Consider the following 25,028-nt stretch of genomic DNA (forward strand, 5'->3'; position numbering starts at 1 on the left):
AGTGACAATTGGGTCTAGAGCAGTGATTCTCAACCTTTCCTTCTCACTCTCAGTCCACCTTAAGCAATCCCTTACTAATCACAGAGCACCGATGACAGAAGGATTATTTAAAGTGGTCTTTGAGTGGAAAGAAAAAGGTTGAGAACCATTGATTTAAAGAAAGCAGATCTCCTTTCCCAGAGGACTTGACAAACAAGATAATTTTCAAAACAAGCTAATTAGTTGTCTACTAATTATGGTACCATCTACAAAATGTACCAACCTTGCTAATTACGTTGTCACCTAAGTTGTTAATGCCACATAACCATGGGCCCAGCTCAGACCTTAATGGCATACCACCGTTCACGGACCTCCAATTGGAATAACAACCTTCCACCACTACCCTCTAACTCCCACCATCAAACTAATTCTCCACTTCACCTTGGATCCCATGCGATCTGACCTTCCAGACCAGCACCACCACAATCCATTCTAATTCTTGGCTTTATGATTTTTTTGTCCTGTTGGTTTGGTGTTGCCCCTGACCTCCTTGATTTCTGTGGCTTTTTCGAAAGTAGATAAGCTGATCCTGTATTTCATTAAACTTTTTTTTGAGGCCAAAGGACAGAAAAGCACAGCAAAACTGTTAAAAATGACAAAGAGGAAACATGACGAGAGGCTTGCAAGTGATACTGAATTTAAAGCAATGTTATTTTGTAATAAAGATGAACAAAATGAGTACCATAATGAAGATAATGGTGATAGTTTAAAAGAAAATAGAATAGCAGGTATGTAGCAATTACCGGGGAGAGAGAGGTGATATGATTCTGTGTATTGAATCAGGGTCAATTATTTGTTAAAAGTAATATAAAGCACATAAAGCAATGAAGATCATAATGGTCATGTAGACTGGCAAATACCCAGGGCCAGGTGGTTTTCATCAAAAATTTTTGGAATAATTATAAATTATAATTACAATTGATTTGCAATAAAATTCCCGTTATCCGGAATTCAAGCCATTGGCAGCCTCAAGCAAAAACAATTGGGGAAAATAAATAGATTAAAAAAAAGTTTAAAATTGGCGCGCCTCACCATTAGTTCACCAATCCCGCACCAATCACACAACACGCAAACTCAAGCAACCGGCACATTAACTGATCTGGATCTACCATTCCCCAGGGGTGCCAGATATCAGGGGTTTTTACAGCATTGACAATTTTGCAGGAAATTTTATTTTAGAATGGAAAATTGTGCTTTTCATCCTACTACTTAAGAAAGGTGAGAGAGGAAAACATAGCTTAACATATGTTGTTGAGAAATGGCTAGGGTCTACAGCTAAAAATAACTTGAACACCTTGAACATTTTCATTTGAGCAGGCAGGCACAGCAGGAATTTGTAAAGTGTTGTTTTGCTTGAAGAACTAACAAAATTAATTTGAGTATTCCTGCACGTTATTTATACAGATGTTTAAACAGCATTTGATGAAGAGATTGTCATTTTATTTTTGAAGCTGATGCAGTTATTGACCTGATCAGGAAATTAACTGAGAAAGAGCAGGCAAATCTTGGGATTAATAGGCACACATTTAATTCAGCAGGAAATAAATGTATAGGAATCCATGTTCGGACCAAAATATTCACCAAGTTCAATAATAGAATGGAAAGCTTACATCCAAGTTTGATGATGTACAGAGATAGACAACATTGCAAGCAGTGCAGATTGCATTGTTGTAATTGTAGGATCAAATTAAAACAAATTGAATGGGTGAAGAGGCAAATTAATTTTGATTTATGGTAAGGGTTAGAGCAGTGGTTCTCAACATTTTTCAACTAATATACCACTTTAAGTAATCCCTATGCCATCGGTGTTCTGCGATTAGTCAGGGATTGCTTAAGGTGGGATGTGAGTGGGAAGGGAAGGTTGAGAATCACTGCTCTAGACCCAATTGTTGCTGAAGTATTTTGCTTGAGAAAAATTGTCATTGGCCCACTTCCTTAGGAGTTAGGAAACCATGCACATAACAAGTCAATGAGGGTTGATTAAAACAGTGGTTTTCAAACTTTTTTTTCCCACTCATGTCCCACTTTAAGCAACCCTCATTAATCACAGAGCAACGAAGGCAGACGGATTACTTAAAAGTGGTGTGTGAGTGGAAAGAAAAAGGTTGAGAGCCACTGGGTTAGAGCATTCCTGTTCATCTTAAACAAAAGAAGAAAGAACAAAGCACGGTTCATATTTGAATGAAAACCTCATATAAGATGGTGGGAACAATTTGAAAGTCTCTTGTAAATGGTAAATGATGCCAAATCACTGTTTAATTTAAATTTGTTCCTACTTTTTCACTAACAAGTTGGAATGTCATCTTTTCATTTGAAAGTGAATGGGATCTGCACTCTAATAAAATTCCTTCAAAATAAATTGCCAACCTTCAAGCTAAACATGTGATGAACAAAATGGCACAGCTCCAGTGACCTGGATTCAACCCTGACCTCTGGTCCTGTCTGTGAGGAGTTTGCACATTCTCTCAATGACTGCATGGGTATCTTCCACATCCCAAAGATTTGGTAGACAAATCAGCAACTGTATATTGTTCCTAGTGTGTGGGTATTTGGTAGATTATGGCAGGAGTTGGTGGGAATGTGGAGAGAATAAACACGGTGTAATGAGGAATTAGTGTTAAAAAGGGTCTTTTAATGCTGCTGCAGGCTCCGTAAGGCAAAGGGGCGATTTCCATTCAGTATGACTCTATGAATACAACTCAGACATGTCATCGTAGATGAAGCGCTGCTAGTAAGCTAAAGTAGCAGAAAAAGATTGTTTTTTTTTAAATTTTTATAGCACAGATTTAATCACTGAAAGTAAAACACAAAAAATCTGCAGACACCGCAGTTGAAGTAAAAACACAAAGCTGGAGAAACTCAGCAGGTCAAACAGTGTAGCAAAGGTAAAGATGCATAACCGACGTTTCGAGCTTTGTGCATTCATCTATTCACACCAATTCTCCCCCCACCCCCCAGCACCTTCACCTTCCACACCATAGTCTGAGGCCCCAAACAGGCCTTTCAAGTGAAGCAACACTTATGCATCCGCAGGATTGATTCCCTGCATCCAGTGCTCCCTTTGTGTCCTTCTCTAAATTGGAGAAACTGGGCGTGGTCTTGGAGATGCTCTGCTGAGCACCTTTGCTCCATTTGCACCAGTGCCAACCATTTCAGTTCTGTATCACACACTTTACACTCACAAGTCTGTCCATGGCCTCATGTACTATCCCACCAAGATCACCTGAAAATTCGAGGAACAACACTTGATTTTCCGCCTGGGCTCTCTCCAGCCAGATGGCTGCTCTCCTTTCACCCTCCCCTCCCCTCCTCCTTCCCTTCCCCCATCCAGCTCTCCTCCCCCTTCCCTCTCTATTCACCTAGCCACCATCCCTCCTCCCCTGGCTCATGCTTCACCTATTACCTCCTTCCTTTGTGACCACCCCTTCCCCCCTTCCCTTTTTATTCGGGTGCCTGCCAACATTTTTCCATACCTTGATGAAGGGCTCAAGCCCAAAACGTCAGTTCTCTATTTTTACCTTTGCTCTATAAAGTACACTGCTTGACCTGCTGAGTTTCTCCAGTTTTGTGTTTTAACTTTTTATTAAGTACTCGAGATGGCAGAGGCCAACAGCATTGAATCCACACTGTTGAAGATCCAACTGCGCTGGGTAGGTCACGTCTCCAGAATGGAGGACCATCGCCTTCCCAAGATCGTGTTATATGGCGAGCTCTCCAATGGCCACCGTGACAGAGGTGCACCAAAGAAGAGGTACAAGGACTGCTTAAATAAATCTCTTGGTGCCTGCCACATTGACCACCGCCAGTGGGCTGATAACGCCTCAAACCGTGCATCTTGGCGCCTCACAGTTTGGCGGGCAGCAACCTCCTTTGAAGAAGACCGCAGAGCCCACCTCACTGACAAAAGACAAAGGAGGAAAAACCCAACACCCAACCCCAACCAACAAATTTTCCCCTGCAACCGCTGCAACCGCGTCTGCCTGTCCCGCATCGGACTTGTCAGCCACAAACGAGCCTGCAGCTGACGTGGACATTTACCCCTCCATAAATCTTCGTCCGCGAAGCCAAGCCAAATAATCACTGGATTCAGGTTTAAGCAATATAGATAATGTTTTGAAGAACCTGATCATAGAAAATAAATGTTTCTGCAGATCTGCTGATAGTCTTAAGGTAGCCAGCTGAAAGAAATTCCTATGAATATCTATTCCAAGGCTCTTCCTTCTGCACGGATAGGAAAGGCTTCGAGGACTTGGGTCAATTGTAGGCAAATGGGACTAGCTCAGGTAGGCAACTTAACCCAGCATGGGCAAAATGGGCCAAAGGGCCTGTCTCTATTGCTGTATAAAAATGAAAAATAAAGTTTGAAATTATGTTCTAAAATACAATATGTTACATTAAATGCATGATACAGAGAACAGACAAAACTTTGCACAGTGAATGGTTCATTTGTGGAAACATTTGTCTATTGAAGAGATCAGAGGGGTGGCACAGTTGGCGTAGCGGTTAGTGCAACGCCTTTATGGCACCAGCGATCAGGACTGGGGTTCGAATCCCACGCTGTTTTCAAGGAGTTTGGGCGTTCTCCCCGTGTCTGTGTCGATTTTCACTGGAGGCTCCAGTTTCCTCCTGCCGTTCAAATTGCACCGGGGGTGTAGGTTAATTGGGTGTAAAATTGGATAGCCCTTGCTCGTGGACTGAAATGGCCTGTTACCGTGCTATATGTTTAAATGTAAAAATATATTAATGTACAGGGTACTATTTGATTTTATTATTACAACTATATCTAGTTTAAAATAGAAACTTCTTTTGAAATAGTACATTATGTACCATTATATATCTAAATATATAGAAGACTAACCCTAAAATAGAACCTCTTTGCATTTCTGTGAAATACAAAAGGAAACAGAAGGTTGCTGAGTAAACAGATACCAGGACTGGCAGTTAGATGAGAGCTGTGTGCTAGTCAGCGAGCTGTGAGCCCATATGTGAGACAACTTGAATATAATTTCTACAAGCTGTGGGACCCATCATAAACATGCCCTATGTTCTAACATTGCTGTGTTGTAGCACTTAAAATACAATTTGGAGCTGACATTTGATGAATTGAGTAGGCCTTTAACTCTGTAGGAATCAGAACAAGATCACCGTTAACAAAATGCCATTCGCTTAATTGCCTTGGATTTATTCTTTCCAATATAAAACCAAAATGTTATCTCTAATTGGCTTATTCAATCTTACCAGAACAAAATCCCTGCACCTCAGTCACCCATTCATGTGCCAGGCAGAAACAGCTCAGTTAAATTGGAGATACAACATTCAGCAGATGCTGGAATCTGGAGTAAAACATGAGCTGCCAAAGAATCACAGCAGGTCAGGCAGCATCTTTGGAGGCAAAGGGATGGTCAACATTCTGGATTGAGACCCTGCGTCAGGACTATATAAGGTGTCTTTTTTTTAGTTCTCTCTGTATTGCACAGTCAGTTTGTTTACATTTGTTATCTGTTTACACTGGGTACAGTTTATTTTTTGCATGACCAATAAGTGGTAATTCTCCCGCGCCTGCAAGAGAATCTTAGGGTTGTATGTGATGTAATGTCAGCACTCTTAACAATAAATCTGAAATCTGAATCTGTCAATGCAATATAATGATCATCCTCTTGCTTCCACAACTGTTACCTGACCCACCAATTCCTTCAGCAGCTCACGTTTTATATTTAAAGTATGCGTGTGTGTGTCTGCTGTATACAGTGAAGGGAATTGTTCTGTAGTTTCAACTGAATTGGGATATCATTCAAGGTAACATGAGCCCAGAGACCATGCGTCAATCTCCTAAGTAAGGTCCGGCACGAGCTGATTGGTTGCAAAACCTTAGGATCATTCAAAGAACAATATTCAATCCTTCCTTATCTACAAACATCCTGTCAACAGCAGATCAACATTAGCTGATTTAACGTTTCATGTAATACTGTAAAATGTCTTCAGGAGAACTGAAATCTTTCAAACATTAATTACAAAAAAATGAATGGCTATTGACATTTCTTTCAACATCTCGCTGCAGGTTTTAGATCTGGCTGATAAGCAGAGGTTCCCTGTTTTATGTATAAGGCTGTACAAATGTACAGTTTACTACTGTTCCAGGGAACCTTTCTTTTTGTCTTAGATTTTTAGAGGCTAATCAATACAGGGCAGGGTGGTAAGCCTCCAAGGTACAAATTGACCAATGTTTAATCTAAGCATTGATTCCTAATGTCATTTCCTGGCTGTTTCACAGCCCCCAAGCGATGTTAACTAACCCTGCAGAACTTTCCAATAATGTTCATCTGTGCAGTGAGGTTAGCATTGATTAACTCCAAAATCTCAATACAGTGGAAAGCCAAAGAAAAGATGCAATCCCCCATTGAAGTGCTGTGTATGGCCTTTATTCCAAAAGTTTCATTCTCTCATCAGTGAATATGCGCAGCAGTTTTCATTTTGTTGAAGCGTGATTCCTACTGTTGGCAATATTTTCTACTGCTTGCGCCATAAGCCTGCTCGACCAGTGGTTCTCAACCTTTTTCTTTCCACTCACATCCCACTTTAAGTCATCCCTAGGCCATCGGTGCTCTGTGATTAGTAAGGGATGGCTTAAGGTGGGTTGTGGGTCGAAATAAAAAATTTGAAAACCACTGTTTTAATCGTCCCTCACTGATTCATTATGTGCAGGGTTTCATGACTCCAAAGGAAATGGACCAATTTTTCTCTAGCAAAATATTTCAGTAACAATTGGGTCTAGATCAGTGATTCTCAACCCTCCCTTCCCACTCACATCCCACCTTAAGCCATCCCTTACTAATCACAGAGCACTGATGGCCTAGGGATGACTTAAAGTGGGATGTGAGTGGAAAGAAAAAGGTTGAGAACCACTGGGCTGGACAATCTACTATTTTTTTTAGATTCAGTTTGGAGGCTCATAATTATTATTCCCCCTCACCAAGCTCACGCCATTCAGAGATGAGTAAATATAAAGCAGGATGGTAGCTAATGGGAGTCTTGATTTTCTTTTCCATTGAAGCCATCTAGACATTGGATAAAGTGAGCTGCTGATCGGCTGTGGCCTTATTCAAGCTCACGCTGAAGGTGATCTTGCTCTCGTGACTTTGCTAACTCAATGTATGCAATGCTACGGGAGAGCTGTTAGGGAAGTTTTGAGAGCATCTGGCGTACTCCAGATGTCACAACTCACAGTGTCAGATCATTAAGTGAAAGAGGAAGATAGGCAGCTGCTTCATCCTGAGGTCAATTAGGTTAATTGATTCTGTTGAGGTACACTTGTAAAATGCCCAGGAGCCAGACAATTACAAGCCCAGATGTTCCGCAAAGTTTCTTCAGCACAGCAATTAATCTGCATTTGTACCAAGTGGCAAAGAGATTTGATGATCTTAAAGGGACAGTCCACGTTAAATAGATTTCTTCGTCAGCAGTAAATCAGCGATCCAGCAAATTATTCATCAGCTGATAAAGGCTCCTTGTCAGCCAGCCCACCATAATTAATTGCAGGAGATCCAGTAAGATTAAATCACTTAGTGATCCCATGTTGTTAAGATGTGAATAACCTGAAGAAGAGGCGGTCAGATTCAAACAGTTACAGCTCATTCTATTGGATATTTATTGCTTGTTTATTCTGTTAGAAATTGAACAGGAGTCACATTTTTTAAACATATGTTTATAATAGGAATATATTTTTTGCAGTTGAAGTTTTGTTCCAATTTAATGTTAACAAACTTGAGTAGGAAAACATATATTGCAAAAAATTTAATTCCCCTACCACAAAGTCCCACTATTTTTGGGTCAATTTAATTCACAGGAAAAATGCCCTTTACTTTATTGAAATTAAAGATCTGGTGAAGCTTTGGCAAAGACATACATTGTAACCACATTGAGACATGATCCAAACATGGCTTTTAACGCTCAGGCAGAGTCGATCAGCTGAGAGACAAAACAGAAAGAGAACTGTCGAAAACCGGGTGGAGAAGCAGAAATATTTACATCAAACAGGGTCAATTTCTCACTGTGACAGAGTGGTTGGAGTAGAAATGAGTACAAGACCAGGGGAAGTAGTAGAGTAAAGAAATCTTCCTGCTATCAGAGAAGAACAAAGAAGGGAGGTCCATCTGGTGTATAAGAAGCATGATCCTTCCTATTTCCCGGACATGATGGACTATTTTGATTCCTGTGGCCCAGAAAAAGAAGTAATTAAATGGAATAGCTTTTATTTATTTAGATATACAGCCCGATAATAGGCCATTTTGGCCCACGAACCCGCACCACCCAATTTACCCTCCATTAACCTCTACCCCTGGTACATTTTTGAATGGTAGGAGGAAACCGGAGCCCCTGGAGAAAACCCATGCAGACACGGGGAGAAATTACAAACTGCTTACAGACAGTGCGGGATTTGATCCTAGGTCCGGTCCTGATCGCTGGCGCTGTATATGTGATGCACTAACTGTGCCACTTTCTAACCGTGCAACCATGCCAATCCAGCTTCTTCCAGATTCATCCACGCTGTCTAAATTTAGCCTGGGAAAGAAGTCAAAAAGGCCTTCAAATTTTGGATTAAAATTGAAATCAGATTCTGAAGATGTAATCTGTGAATTTAAAGCAGGATTTTGCTGCCTTACCTCGGATAGTCCGCTCTCCTGTCGAGAAAATTTTTAATTTCAGTGAGAACTGCACTGGGTTTCCAGAAGGCAGGTTGGGTAGAAGCAGACCTTCTGCAGCCTGCTCTTGCTCCCATTCTAGTCTCGGCTGTTGTCATTTGGAAGCAGTTTGTCCACTTGTCAGGTTGCTGCTTCATTACAGTGGGCAGCAGGGCTGAAGGGGCAGGGAGTAGGGGTGTCACCTCAACTCGCCTGTCATGCTCTTACTGGTGACACCTTGCAAACAGCTGGAATCCATGGTTCATTCGAAGGACAGAGTCATCCCTCACCTTAAACCGAGTCTCATGATACCCATTTGAAATGACTCCGAAGGATTTATTCAAGTGTACATTGTCAAGGACTGTTACTATCTTGGATTCTTTACTTCAGTGGAACCCTGGCCTTGCCTGGGTAGTTCAGAACTGATGATGTCATGGTGGTCAGTCGTATAATCTGACAGCTTTGAAAGATGAAGCAAGAGTGACAGATAAATTCCATGACAGTGTCGCAGCTCCTGCTAAATCTGGGTTTGCTTTCACGAATAATGCTCTCTAGTTAATCCTGGCTTCCTGATTTCCTTCCAATCAGGCCATCTAATCTGCTGCTTGACCGGAGCCACGCAGACGTCACAGTGTTCCGTTCCATGGGTGACTGGCTCGATGGTGTGCGGATGGGACAATACAAGGACAGCTTCATGGGAGCAGGGTACAACTCCTGCGACATCATGGCAAAGTTGTCCTCAGAGTAAGATTACCTTTTGTTGCCTTTGCTAACGTGGTTTCATAGGACAGGTACAAAAAGAAAGGTTGTGCTGGGATCCTGATGTGACCTGTGAGGTTATTTGTAAGCAGTGTGTAGTTGAGAATGGGCCCTCTATTCATTAAAAAAAAGTCCTCCAGTATGACTTTAATGGTTGAAACATTACAGAAACATACAAATGTCGCTGGTTTAGGTCGTCCAGAGGTGAAAACAATTGAAATCATTGATTCCTCGCTCATGTGATACCCTCCGAAGGAATGCACGCGGGCTTCCTGATCATTCAGCAGGTAAATGAAAAGAATGGGGTAGTTCTGAGTGAATGTGGGATGTCAGATTTCAGGTCTGACAGAAGATTGGTACTCTGTCTGAAAACCTGAGACATAGAGCACTTGGCTGATACAATTGGCTTTTGTTCAGTTACAGAGAGGATTAACCGTTCAGGTCGCAGACACAAGAGACAGCAAAAGCTGTCATCTGGAACAAAACTGTTGGAGGAACTCATGAGGTCAGGCAGTATCTATCAAAGCAAAAGGGGATAGCAGACTTTCAGGTTGACACCCTGAAACCTTGACTATTCTTTCACTTCTACTGATGTTACCTGATCCGTCCAGCACCTCAAAAGTTTTCCTTTTGCTAACTGTTTGAGTTTCCTCAACGAAGTGTTAGGGCTAAGTTAATGAACACCAAGTTGCCTTTGGCTGCGATGTCTCTATGCCTGCCAACTGCGGGAGGACAGCCTGGTAGCGCTTGAGCTCCAGGCTATCCTTTGAGCACGTACTGCAGTAGAACACCTGAATTCAACCGACTGGCAAAACAACTGCAGAAAATAAACAGGCAAAAAATTATGGAAGTTTAAAATTGGCGCACCTCGCCGCTTGTTGACCAGTCCATGCAACACGCAATCCTCAGGCAACCGCAGCAAAATCACCAATCCGGGATCTACCAATCCCCTTAGGTGCCAGATACCAGATATTTTACTGTGCCCTAATTTCATCTCTGCAGCTGCTTGGAGAACATTATAGTCACGAGTAGTTAATACACCATTTCCATTCTAAGTCAAACTAGTGCACTGACAACAGCAGAAATGATCAGAATCAGATGCCTAAAACCAAATCCCTCCTCAGAACTTACTATTTAGCACTGACTGCATTTTTTTACTCCGCTCCTAAAAATATCATGTCTAATCTTTAAGGATGCTAATTACCAGGCATTTTACAAATTTTATTGGCTTCTTAATAATTACTACCCATTTTAAAAATAAGAGTGTTAAACTGTTGGATGCAACCCTTGATATCACAGCGTTACCCATTTAAAAATCACAAATATGGAAATGGTGATTAAATGATGACGTCTTGATATACTTCCTCCTGGTACTTTGGTTTTATCCAAAGCATGTTTACTGTCTCTGAAACACTCTTATAGAACCATACAACATTACAGCACAGAAACAGGCCTCTTCAGTCCTTCTAGTCTATGCTAAATCATTTTTTATGCCTAGTCCCACTGGCCTGCAACCAGTCCATAGCCATCCATACCTCTCCCATCCACTTACCTGTCCAAATTCCTCTTAAATGTTAAAATTGAGCCCGCATTCACCACTTCAGCTGGGAGCTCGTTCCACCCTCAATGTGTGAAGAAGTTCTCGCTCATGTTCCCCCTAAACTTTTCCCCTTTCACTCTTAACCCATGTCCTCTGGTTTGTATCTCACCTACCCTCAGTGGAAAAAGCCTATCCACATTTACTCTGTCTATTTCCCTCATAATTTTAAACACCTCTATCAAATCTCCCCTCATTCTTCTGCACTTCAGGGAATAATGTCCTAACCTGTTTAACCTTTCCCTGTAATTCACTTCATGAAGTCTGGGTAATATCCTAATAAATTTTCTCCGCACTCTTTCTATCTTATTGATATCTTTCCTGTAGTTAGATGGCCAAAACTTCACACAATACTCCAAATTTGGCTTCACCGATGTTTCATACAACTTTACCATAACATCCCAACTCCTGTATTCAATACTTTGATTTTTGAAGGGCAATATGCCCAAAACTCTTATTACAGCCGTATCCATCTGTGATGCCACATGTATCTATATTCCCAGGTCCCTCTGTTCTACTTGCCATTATCTGTGTATATTCTTTCTTGGTTTTTCCTTCCAAAATGCAACACCTCACACTTTTCTACATATCATCTATCTGCCATTTTTCACCTGGTCCAGATCCCTCTGCAAGCTTTAAAAACCTTCTTCACTGTTGACAGCACCTCCAATCTTAGTGTCATCAGTAAACTTGCTGATCCAGTTTACCACATTATCATCCTCATCAGTGATGTAGCGGACAAGCAACGATTAGCCCTGCACTGATACCAGAGGCACACCACTAGTCACTGGCCTCCAGACTGGGAAGCAATCATCCATCACTACTCTCTGGCTTCTCCCATCCAGCCATTGTCGAATCCAGCTCACTACTTCACCATGAATATCTAGTGCAGGGGTTCTCAACCTTTATCCTTCCACTCACATCCCACTTTAAGTAATCCCTAGGCCATCGGGGCTCTGTGATTAGTAAAGGATGGCTTAAGGTGGGATGTAAGTGGGAAGGGAAGGTTAAGAATCACTGCTCTAGACCCAATTGTCACTGAAATATTTTGCTTGAGAAAAATTGTAATTGGCCCACTTCCTTTGGAGTTATAAAACCGTGGACATAACGAGTCAATTAAGTAGGATTAAAACAGTGGTTTTCAACCTTTTTCTTTCCATCGACATAGCACCTTAAGCAATCTCCAACTAATCACAGAGCATCTATGGCATAGGGAATACTTAAAGTGGTACTCATTCTTGAAAAAGTTTGAGAACCACTAGTGTCTGAACCTTCCTGACTAACCTCCCATGCAGGACCTTGTTAAAGGCCTTACTAAAGTCCATGTAGACAACATCCACAGCCTTTCCTTCATCAACCTTCATTGTAACCTTCTCAAAAAACTCTGTAACATTGGATAAGCATGACCTGACATGCACAAAGCCATGTTGACAATCCCTAATCAGCCCATGGCTATTGAAATAATTGTATAACCCTGATCTCTTAGAACACCTTCCAATAATTTACCTACTACTGACATCAGGCTCAATAGCCTATAATTTCCATGGTTACTTTTGGAGCCTTTTTTAAACAACGGAACAATGTGAGCTACCCTCCAATCCTCTGGCACCACACCTGTGGCTACGGACATTTAAATATTTCTGCCAGAGCCCCTGCAATTTCTATACTACCCTTCCTTGAGATTTGAGGGAACATCTTGTCAGGCCCTGGTGATTTATCCACCCTTATTTGCTTTAAAACAGCAAGCACTTTTTCCTCTAATCTGTAAAGGTTCTTTGACTTTACTGCTTGTTTTCCTTACTTCCCACGACTCTGTGACCCTTTCCTGAGTGAACACTGATGAAAAAAAACCATTTATGACGTCTCCCATCTCTTCTGACTCCATACAAAGCCGACCACTCTGATCTTCAAGGGGTCCAATTTTGCCTTAATATACCCTGTTGAAACCCTTAGGATTTTCCTTCACATTATCTGCTAAACCCCATGACTTCTTTTCGCGGTCCTGGTTTATTTCTTTAGGCTTCTCTTGCATTTTTTATACACCTCAAGAATCTCATTTGCTCTCTCCTTCTGTACCATATCCCCAAAATCCCTCCAAAACTAAGATTCCCTCTGCCTTCTAATCTTGACTTTGATCCTGACAGGAACATACAAACTGTACTCTTAAAATTTCACCTTTGAAGGTCCTCCACTTACCTCGCACGTCCTTGCCTGAAAACAGCATCCCAATCCACGCATTCTAGAACCTTTCTCAATTCCTCCAAATTGGCTTTTCTCCAATTTAGAATCTCAACCTTCTCCATAATTCACTTGAAACTAAAGGCATTATGATTACTGGACCCAAAATGTTCCCCTACACATGCTTCTGCCACCTGTCCTGTCTCATTCCCTAATAGGATGTCCAGTATTGCACTCTCTCTAGCTGGTACCTCTACATATTGATTTAGAAAACATTCCTGAACACATTTGACATACTCCAAGCCATCCAGCCCTTTTACAGAATGGGTGTCCCAGTCAATGTGTGGAAAGTTAAAATCTCTATCACAACCTTATGTTCCCTGCTATTTCTATGCAGATTTGCTCCTCCTTGTTACTATTGGACAGTCTATAATACAACCCCATGAATGTAGTCATACCTTTCCCATTTCTCAGCTCCACCTATATAGCTTCAGTAAATGACCTCTCTGGTCTGTGCTGCCTGAGATATCTTGGATCCTGACACCAGTGAGGCAACATACCATCCAGGATACTCGATCTCTTCCGCAGAACCTCTTACTTGTCCTCCTAACTATGGAGTCACCTATCACTACAGCTCACCTCTTCTCCCCCCTTCCCTTCTTAGCCATAGGACCAGACTCCATGCCAGAGACCTGATCTCCATGGCTTGTCCCTGCTAGTTCATTCCCCACCCCCAAAACAGTATCCAAAATGGTATACATGTCATTGAGGCAAATGGCCACAGGGGTTCCCTGCACTGCCTGCCTGTTCCCTTTCCCTTTCCTGGCTGTCACACATCCACCCTCCTCCTGCCTCCCAGATCTGATAGTGTCCCTGTAACTCCTGTCTATTATGACCTCTGCCTCCCAAATGATCCGGTGTTCATCCAACTTCAGCTCCAGTTCCTTAACTCGGCTTGTCAGGAGCTGCGGCTGGATGCACTTCTCACAGATGAAGTCATCAGGGATACTGCTGGCTTCCCTGATGAGCCACATTTTTCAAGAGTAGCATTCACCTGCCCTGGCTGCTATTCCTACTGTCTATGACCCTTACCTGTGCCTACCTGTTGAATCCTTTTTGTCCTTGAATACGGTGGCCCCTTCTGACTTCAACTCCAACTATTCCTCACCTCTTACCTGTTCTCGCTGAAGCCCGTTGAGCCAAAGCCTTACCACTCTGGCTCAGCCCACTCCGACGATGACCGCTCCCTCCTTTGTCTTCAAGTGTTGAACTCGATTGCCAAATCAACTGCTCTCTGCTGAGTCTCTCCTTTTTTTTTAATAGTGCAGCCATGGTTATTTTGTAAATGCTTTTCCATCTAAAATACTCATTAGGTTAGAGTTGCTTCATCCATTGCCAGATATCTCCAGGCCAAGAATACAACCTGCAATTTATTCCCTCCACGTAGTACCTTTTCCAGTTGAGCTTCTTTAGGCTAAGTTTTCATATAAATGTTGAAATTTGAATTTGCAAACAAGCTCTTTTCCTCTCCAAGCTCAAGGTATCTAAATCCATGGATCATATTTCTTAATGAACTGATGACATTGTTTTTCAAGAACATGAGGAAATGGTCGTTTTTATTACATGTGCGGAACATCAGATATCAATGAAACAGAATCGCTTGCTAAGTGCAAGTCATAAAACCTGCCTAACATTTAGTGCGCTCTGCCTAATGGAACCATGCAGTTAAGAGATTTAAATTGGCTCTAGGTTCAGTTCGGGCCTTTAAATCATCATTTCACCAGAATCACAAGTGGGGTTTGCAACTAGCCCTGCAGACAGGAACAGATTGGCGGGAAGATGAGAATTGCCCACCTCCCCATTCTGACTATACAGAGCGCAAATATATGAACAAAGAAAGAACCGTAAACATAAAAATGAATGCAAACAAACTGACTGTGCAATACAGAGAAAACAAAAAGAAAATCAATAAAGTGCACAAGTCAGAGGCCTGTGATTGAGTTTGTCGTTGAGGAGTCTGATGGTGGAAGGGGTAGCTGCTGTTCCTGAAGCCTTGACACTTAGTAAAAGGGCTGAAATCATCATTTTATTTTGTACCCATGATTTTGAATGATTATTTCACCAGGTGGCGTGTGAACAACCTAGGATTTTTGGCTAGGTTGACCTCAGAATATAAAGCACGTTATTCCATGTGTCACACATCGATTGAAGTGTTGAAGGGTGGCCCCACATACCTTTCCTTTTACATTCCAATATTACTAAGTACAGCAATGGCTCAACTAGATTAGCATTTCTGATGTTAATAACTAACTGCTATGGGCCGATGCAATAAAATGATTGATTGGTTTCATTTTTCCATTTGTCTACCATTCCATGTCAGTAGATGGCAGGCTCTGGTCAGCACTATTGGCAATAACACAGAGGAATCTGAAAAGGCTTCCAAAAACTAATTGTTTTTACCTTCACTGATCTTAAGCCTCACAAGTTATATTGCCACTTTTGTGTTTGTGTGTCCTGAAGCCACTTTCTATCACTATGTGGACCCTTAATACCCATTATTCATCAAAGTCATGTCTTTGTTTCCAGTGATATAATGAAGCTTGGAGTTACTCTTTCTGGACATCAGAAGAAGATGGTCAGCAGCATTAAACAATTGGAAACACACACAAAGAACACCCCAGTTTCAGTGTAAACTGCAAACCAAGCCTTTGTGTATCAGACTGCAAATCAACAAGGATTTAACCAATGAGAATAATACCATAATGATATGGTGACCAATAATACTTTGGAAGTCAGGAGATGAGAAACCTGGTTTGGTCAGTTGATGTGGTGCGTGAAAGACTTTCAAGCTTTTTAAGTGTAAATGCCTTAAGCAAAAGGAATGATGGATCTGTTTTCTACCTTTTCTATATATTTAAAAAAAGGTGGTATGTTTAAGTATTATTTATGACAGTAAGAAAATTAAAATCACAAAACCTTTCAGTGTGCAGGCAACAGAAAAAGACCTAGTTAAAATCTGTCATGTTAAAGAAAGGATTTCTTTGTTTTCAATAAAAGAAAAATATTATAGTTAGAGAGGTAAATGAACTTTTGGACAGAGGTAAACTGATCTGTCAGTTAGAAGCAATGGAAATGGTGCAAGTGTGCGTGTGGCTTTCAGTTTTTAAATTGGTTAAATTATTGAAATAAGGCCGATTCAAATTCTGCGCAATACTGTAGATTTTTCACAGTAATTGAAAATTTTAATAAACATCTTGCAGCATTACTTCTTAAACAATTTATAGTTCAATTTTAGACTTTGCTGTCAGAGTAAAGCCCCCTCCCTCAATTTTTCCTCTTGTTCTGCCATGTTTGAGTATGCACAGCCAACCATTAAACTTTATCCTGTACAAGGTAACCCAATTTCACGTCTTAAAATGTTAATTCATTTTTCAAAATCGATTTGTTTCCCCTACAGTATTGAAAATTTTGTGAAATATGTATTATCTACATTAAATTTTTTATCTATTTTTGTCACAATATTTTGCCATTGGTTTTATATTTAATGTTTACATTATTATCACACAAGCACATCAACAATGTGGCAGCTAACCTTTCTTTTCAACCCTGTGCAGCCAAAATAGTTTACACTCTGAGGCTTGAATTGGTAGGTTTTCATGTACAAATTTATTGTATATTTGTAGGCTTCATTCCATGAATCTCCTTTGGACTAAAGGCATTGTTTATTTTGCATCCTGTCCAAAAAAAACCCATAAGATTAGAAGTTTGCAGTTTCGTCGAAGTTTACTATTTGGAGACCCTATCCATGTTTTTGACATATTTTTCTAAGCCTGTTCCATTGGGAGCCAGTGTTCGTGAAGAAAAGGAAGACATTTCACAGCAAAGGGAAAGATTCTTCAGTCCTGAAAGAATCATGATGTAGACCAGGTCCACGCTTCAATGTCGGTGCAATTCAAAAAGGAGCTGTCATATCTCATGACTCGAGTGGCGACATCCAGGTACAGATTCTTTTGAGGGTTCAGTTTGCTACATGCTGCATCTGTCGGAAAGAGTACAGTTTTTGGATGAAGTTCTTAGCAACCTTTCCTGAATTCCTGTAGAGTTTTACAAATTAGAGGCCTTAATATTCGTCAGTGGGGTTATAACATTTTATTCCGTTTTATAACATCTACTGACACTTAATTATTTTGGAAAAAGGTAGGTCAAGAGAAATTATAAAGCATCAAGAATTGAAACTGGATCTTGAGTCCATCAGAACATCTAGTACAAATCAATGCAACCTACAAGTTTCAAGCCTTTACATTCTGCTGCTCACAGACCTTCTTCTGATGACTTTTTATCAGCAGGCAGTGAACTGGATTTAGAATGCCCTTAATCAGATATCCGTGTCAATGTCATTCAGATAATGTGTCAAATCCGATAGCTCTCTATTCTTAGCATTGGCAATTTGCCATTCCAGAATTGATGTCTGGATCTCTAGAGAGTGATGGGCTTCCCATGAGCGAGTTCAGGAGCATGGCACCATTTATTACACGAAGGCAAAATTTATATAAAGAAAATATCAGATTATGAGTGTGATTGGAATGCAAAGATGACAATTTTAGGAGAAAAGCGATGGAGAAAGAGAGAAGCATCTTAAACGCAGTTTCCTTCTCGCAGTATAAGTGGTTTCACTCGATGCCGAACTTATGTCTGGGTCAAAGCTCAGAAGTGGGCTTGAATGCACAGTATGCTGGCATATCCTCATCGCTGGTGTAAACGATGGCAATACTTACACTCAATGCATTCCTCTTTCGGAAAAAATGTATTTGTTGATTATATTTGTTTCAAGAAATTGTACAGGCTCTTTTAAGAACCGTAAAGAAATTTCAAACATAAAGCTTTGGGGTAGAAGAATGATTTAAAATTTATTCAGCAATAACTAAGAAAATTACCCATTGAACCCGTACAACAGAATAATTACTACAAGCCATTACAATCTGCCACGTGTATGGATTATAAACTTTTAATATGTGCTGATTGGTATTGTGGCTTCCAAATGATGGCAGACATACTGATATCAGAATAAGTAAAACACAAGGTTTGAGAAGAAGTATGGATACAGTTCTTTACTAAAACTGTTCACAGTGAGAATGGGGTGGGTAAAAGCAAAATGCTGCAGATGCTGGAAACCTGAAGTACAATAGTGCTAATTAACTGATGTGGCCTTGGTTTAACAGAAAGACAGTGCCTGTGACCATAGAGTGCTCTGTCAGTACCGTGTTGAAACCTAAGACTAGATTTGATGCTCAGACCTCTGGAGATGTTACAAATACTGAATGCGCGGTTCACGTTCAAAAATGAAGCAAAATATAACTTATTTTGCTTTTCAATGTGCACTTATATTGCTCTTGTCATTCTTCGAGGCTCTCAAAGCACTTTACAGCCAATTAAATACTTTGTGAAGTTAAGGGGAGGATTGATCTCATGACCTTTAATTTCAAGGCTCCTTGAATTACTGCGGCCAATTTACCAACATGGTCACAACCCTCAGTGAAGGTGATCAGTCCCAATAGTATATCTTCAACAGATCACTTTTCAACTGTTTTTTTGATAGTATGTGATAGCATTTGGAACACACACAAAGTGTATTAAGATTGCAGTTATAATCAGACCAGACCCCTGGCTATTGAATGCTGGCAACACCTGGTCTCGAAGCCTGACTGTGGGCATGGTGAATGCAAAGGTTTAGTGCTGTGGAAAGCGCAGGCGGAAGGAGCCACTATTCTTTAACTCTTCAAAAAAAACTCCCAGAGGAACTCACAGGCACGTGAACTCTTTTTAAACTTAGCCAATCATGTTGGGGTTAAGCAGTCCATCACGAAGCCCAGGTGATGTAAAGCAGGATCCTGGAACGTGCAAGGCTAGACCAGTCCAAGAGCTGATATTATGCCGCCATTTACTCGTCAACCCAGTCCAGAAGCTGTTTCCCCTTCACTGCCAAAGTGGTAGTAAAACTCCAGTTCAAGATCTGTCCACAAATCTTGACTGCTGTGCATGGAACAGTTTACATTTCAAAATCATTTTGGTTTAAACATAACAATGTTCTGCAGACAGGTCACAGAATTCAACAGAAACTATTTTATTGTTTAACCATGTAACTGAAGTAGCTATTAAATATTATTATAATGTGGATGCCAAATTAAATCCAGAGGAGTATAGCATTTCAGTTGGATTAGCTGATATGCTCTGTACTGGTGCACCATTATTCAAATTACTTCTGAAGAATAAGTGAGGAGCCTCTAATTAGGGGACATTGTCTTCAGTCAATACCAGGTTCAAACTTGTCTCCACAGATTCAATATCCCATTAAAATGAGTGGAACACCAGGGTAGGTTTTGAAAAGGCCTCCCTTTCAGAAGAGCAGTTCTGGTCCCCAAATTATAGGAAGGATATCGATAAGGTCGAGAGGGTGCAGAGAAGATTTACTAAAATGTTGCCTGGATTGCAGTATCTGGAATATGAAGAAAGATCGAGTAGACTGGGCCTTTATTCATTGGAGCGTAGAAGGTTGACGGGGGATTTGATGGAGGTGTATAACATTATGAGGGGGATAGGTAGAGTAGATGTGAATAGGCTCTTCCCCTTGAGGGTAGGTGAGATTGGAACGAGGGGTCATAAGTTAATGGTTGGGGGCAAAAGTTTAGAAGTAACATGAGAGGGAGCTTCTTCACTCAGAGAGTGGTGGCTTGGTGGAATGACCTTCTGGAAGAGGTAGTTGCAGCAGGGTCAATTTTGTCATTTAAGAGAAGGTTGGATGAGAGCATGGATATGAGGGGATTGGAGGGTTATGGGCAGGGAGCAGGTAGGTGGGACTAGTGGAGTTCACTTAAATCGATGTGGATTAGAGGGGCCGAGATGGCTTGTTTCCGTATGGTTACATAAAATGCTAGCCTGTTTCAGACGCCGAATCCTTTTTTAACCTGAACAGAAAACGTTGGAACTATTCAGCAGGTGGGAAGAGAAGCTGAGCTAATATTTTAGGTTGAAGACCATTCATCGGGACATTGATTGGTTTCTCTTCCCATGGATGTAGGCTGATGTGCGAGGATTTCCATCATTTTCTGTTTTCAATTTAGCTTTCCAGCAGCTCCAATTTTTTTAAAAATTCTTTCTTTTTAATATGAGACGGGTGTCCTACTAGCCCCATTTCTAGGAATTTGATCAATTCCATTGATAATCAATGAGGTGAAAGTCTCTCAAGGATATATTGTAAATTTTACTTTCTAATTTTTTTAAATTTAGACCTACTACACCAGGAGGCCATGCTGCCCAAATACCCCCATTAATCTACGACCCTGATACATTTTTTTGAAGGGTGGGAAGAAACTGGAGCCTCCAGAGAAAACCCAGGCAAACATGGGGAGAACGTACAAACTCCGGATTCGAACCTGCGCCACAGGCGATGTAATAGCATTGCAGTGGAACCCAAATAACCCGATCCCTCAGCACTTTGGGGCCTACCCAGGTAGATCCTATCTCCATAATTTACCCCAACTTTATTCACATTCATTTTTTCGGGTTACAATTGGGTGCAGGGGACCACAGTTAATTTTCTCTGAGGCATAACCTCCAAGTGTTGGGAGACACCTTCTCCTTCGTCACTGCGATGAACAACAGTTCAAAATCAACCCCAGCATTTCCAGAGATTTGAGAAAAGAGCATATCATTGCAATAAGTTACTTTGATATGATTAGCTTCTTAGAAAAATGACAAGAATCACATTTCATCACATGTGTAGAAATGAGGAGACTGATTACACAATCAGAAGAACATTACTGAATAGAATATAATTTTTTCTCAATTATTTTGAAAATTGAGTGCTCTTTAGTCAAATGATCTGACATCATTCGCTGTAGTTTCCATCCCAATTGAAATCGTGTTGTAATTTCTTCGCTACGAAGTATCAACAATTGGAATTAAAATTCCTTTTTAAGGATAAATCATCATCTCTAGCCACTCACTCCAAATTGTGTTCACCATCAGCCCTCGTTTTGCTGAGTTCCTCGCAGTCTGCCATGACAATTGTTTCATGTTGGATGAGTGGCATTTTTAAACAGCCTCAGTGTCTTCAATAACGTGAGTAGAATTTTCACGAGAGAGAGCTACTGAAGAGATGGAAAAATAACATCCACCCAAAATATGTCTGGAAATAGTCACTCAGCAATTTCTGCGAGTTCACCTCAGTCTTTAGAAGTTTCCCCAACCAAGTCCACTGTTTCCAAAAGTGCTGGCCATAATCATAGTCTGTTGTATTCATTCACCAGGATGTGGGCATCAGCGGCATAGTTATTTCCCATCCCTAATTGCCTTTGAGAACATGGAAGTGTCCCATCTTCTTGAACCGCTGCTGTCTATAGGACAAGAGCCGTCCCTCTGTTAGTAGCAAAACAAAAAAGTCTACAGACACTATGATTTTTGTAAACACACAAAGGTGCTAGAGGAACTCAGCAGGTCCCACAGGGTCCAACAGGATTTTTTTTATGTTGGCAACTCGGTCCTGTAGGCCACCGGGGCCCGAGTGAATGTTTGTGCCGGAAGCTTCATCTTGCGGGAGTCGGGAGTTCGGGATTTCGATCCAGTATTCACAGGGGACGGTTGACACATGTCTGAGCCACGATTGCGTGTGATTTGGATGGGAAGTTGGAGGTGATGGTTTTCCCATCATGTCCATGGACTTACTGCTCTCATTCCTTCTTCGTGCAGGGGGGCCATAGGTGATGCTGGCAAGGATGCCAGAGCAATTTGCCACAGTGTATCTTGTCGATGGTGCATGCCACATCCCTGTCACTGGGAATGATTGTGGAAGGCAACAGCTTCCAAAACTAACATTCCACAATATAATTACTTAATTTTGTTACATTTCAATAATACTTGTCTACAGATTTTTGTGTTCCTCTGGGGAACAGAATAGTTCTGCCATTCGCCTTTGGCACCATTTCCAATGATCAGTCGAGGAGAACAGTATTGCACATAATATTTTTTCTACCATTGATATAATTATTTAAAGTAAGTTCAAACTAAGTTTAACATAGAGCTCATTGAAAAAATCCAATCAGTTGTTTGGATACACTTTAAAAAAAAACCCTCTGGCTACGAAGCACCCAACTATAATGTAGTGAAACACAGAAGTCTGCAGACACTGTGACTGCAATAAAAACAAAGAAGTGCTGGAGAATCTCAGCAGGTCTTGCAGTGTCCACAGGAGGTAAAGATATATAACCAAGGTATCCTCGAAGAAGGGCTGGGCCCAAAATGTCAGTGATTTATCTTTACTTCCTACGGACACTACGAGGCCTGTTGAATTCATCCAGCATTTGTGTGTCTCAGCTGCAGTGTGTCTGATGTTCTTCTGGACAGCTCTATTGCTTCACACCTGATACTGAGGAATACATTTTAATGAAAGATACCAGGCCCAGACACACTCAAGTTGGCCTCTCCAAATTTCTCAACCAAAAATTTTAACTTGAGAAACTCATGATGGCTATCCTTGTGCCATCGATGGGACTGACAATTGTAGAATGCTTCTCAAGGTTTTGCAAATCCAAAGTTTTAGGATTGGGCACATTGGATATTTCCTCCATTTCCTCAAAGCCTGGAGCCAGTCCTGATGATCAGAGAATTGCTGGTGATGTAATGCTAGCTCAAGCCAGGTAGTTGGTGGCACATCTGTTCCCAAGGCCTGTCATATACATATAGCCATTTAGGAATTTATAAAGTGAACTTTGCGTCATGCTGCGGAAATAAGGGAGGTTGGCTGAAGAATTTACTTGGCAGTATCTCATTGACTCTTAGCAATTTGTTCATATCTGCTCATGTGCAAATGTTATAGTTTTCCTGTCTCTGCCTCTTATTTACCCTGTTTAGCACAATTATCCAGCGAATAATCCATCCTTCAAATTTAACCAGTACTCTTAATGTTTGCCAAAACACCCTCGTCCACCAACGCGAATGTCTTCGTTCAAGATTCATAATTCTGCTCCAAACAGCTCAATGGTAGAGAGAGAAGGCGACAATATTTTGTTATGAAGTTACAAGAACCCACAACTGAGTTAATGCATATACTCAGAATTGGTGTTCACTGTATTTAAAGTCTTTAGTGGGAAGGTCGACAGCTACAACAAGCTGCCATTGAAGCTGAATGTGTGGGGAGAAAAGTAACAATGAGGAATTTTTGAAGGGGAGATTGGATTTGTGGAAACTTCACCCGTAAATGAGCTTGTGTTCTGGCTCATTTGCCGTGCTTGGCTTCCCCTGTCAGCCATGGGAAAAAAAAGTGAATTACCAGCAATCTAACCCTAATCGCGGAGGCCTAAAATGTGATCGGGAAAGCCTGATCTGTCAGTTCTGATTGTCAAGGGATTCCGTAAGATCGGAACCATTCGTGAATGATTTAAGAGCACAAGGCCAGATATTTTCTGACCAAACTGCCTTCAACAGTATGAACGGGAGCAAATGAAATCTCATGGATCCCTGCTGTGCTGCTATTTCTTAAATTGGCGAAGGTGATTTCTTTATTCCAGCAAGAATGAATATTCTAAATTTGTTAACTTGATTCTAATGATAAGTATTTATCACAAAAGATATTTTGAATCATAATATGAAAAACGAACACAAAATAAGCAACGATCCTTTGTAATCCAAACCAGCTATATACTTGATCAGTGCAATTCACTAGCCAGCATTTTCAATGCTAAATTAAAATGCCTGTTAGCTTTCAGCACCCTGACGAGATGATGTTGAACTGTAATTTCCTAAAAATTTTTTTCTTTATTACATTTTTTCTGCCGAGAAAATATTGAAAAACTGGTGCAATTTTTAAATGGAGTAATGCGTTAAGTAAGGATTATTCAGGAAAGCTTTAGCATACTCCTGATGTTTCAAAGTATAATGAGATCTTAAGGTTTAGATTATGACCATCAGTTGGAATATCTCACGTTCAGATGTGGGAAATGTTCTATGACCTCAAAATATATTGAATCTTGTTACTGCCAACATAATGAGTTGGAGTGAAACTAGGTGGGGACATGATGGACCATCATAAATGTGCTATTGATGCCTAAATTATCTGGCCTGGAGCGTCGGTTAAGATTTCAGAGTGTGTCTGGTGACAAAATAAGTAGAAAGTGAAACTACTAGCTCACAAATCCTCAGTAGAAAAAGAAATAGAGAGTCCAGCAGCTTGGTTTTCAACCTTTGTCTGCCCAATCTGGTAAAATAGTTTGACTTGCTATTGTCCTATAACTTTAGGCTGAATGTTAACCTTTAAACAGTCAGAGCATTTCCAAATTCTCCCAAAATGATTGGCATAAATAGAATGAAAATACTGCACAGTATTGATGAATAAGACAGATTTCTGATTTAAAGTAAATTGCAATTGGTAATGGAAACATTACATGTACAGTATATTGGAATATGGTTATTACACACATCCCAAGAGGTGATGGCCAATGGCTTCAGGAAAATTCAAATAATTTTTTTTCACTCTTTGAAAATTGATTGTGTTATACTCAATCAGAACATTTTTATGATTTATCCATTTTCTGTTTCAGTTTTAATCAGGGCAATAATTATATTGGGGTCTGCAATCCACGCGCTAACAAACAAATAAGAAAAAAATCATTGGGATTGTGTGTGTGTGTGTGTGTGTGTGTGTGTGTGTGTGTGTGTGTGTGTGTGTGTGTGTGTGTGTGTGTGTGTGTGTGTGTGTGTGTGTGTGTGTGTGTGTGTGTGTGTGT

At 40.8% G+C, this 25,028-nt stretch overlaps 1 protein-coding gene across 2 annotated transcripts in view; it reads left to right on the forward strand.

Moving 5' to 3' along the window:
• The window catches only part of epha3 (eph receptor A3), a 234,218-nt gene extending 217,448 nt beyond the window's left edge, over nt 1–16,770 (forward strand). For both annotated transcript variants that reach the window (XM_069888746.1, XM_069888747.1), the window contains exons 16-17: nt 9,306–9,461; nt 15,838–16,770. In XM_069888746.1, coding sequence (XP_069744847.1) covers nt 9,306–9,461; nt 15,838–15,943 — 262 coding nt within the window. In that variant the 3' untranslated portion in view covers nt 15,944–16,770. The remainder of the gene's footprint in view (nt 1–9,305; nt 9,462–15,837) is intronic.
• The last annotated feature ends 8,258 nt before the right edge of the window (nt 16,771–25,028 follow it).

Source organism: Narcine bancroftii, chromosome 7 (genome assembly GCF_036971445.1).
Source record: "Narcine bancroftii isolate sNarBan1 chromosome 7, sNarBan1.hap1, whole genome shotgun sequence".
Classification (NCBI taxonomy): domain Eukaryota; kingdom Metazoa; phylum Chordata; class Chondrichthyes; order Torpediniformes; family Narcinidae; genus Narcine; species Narcine bancroftii.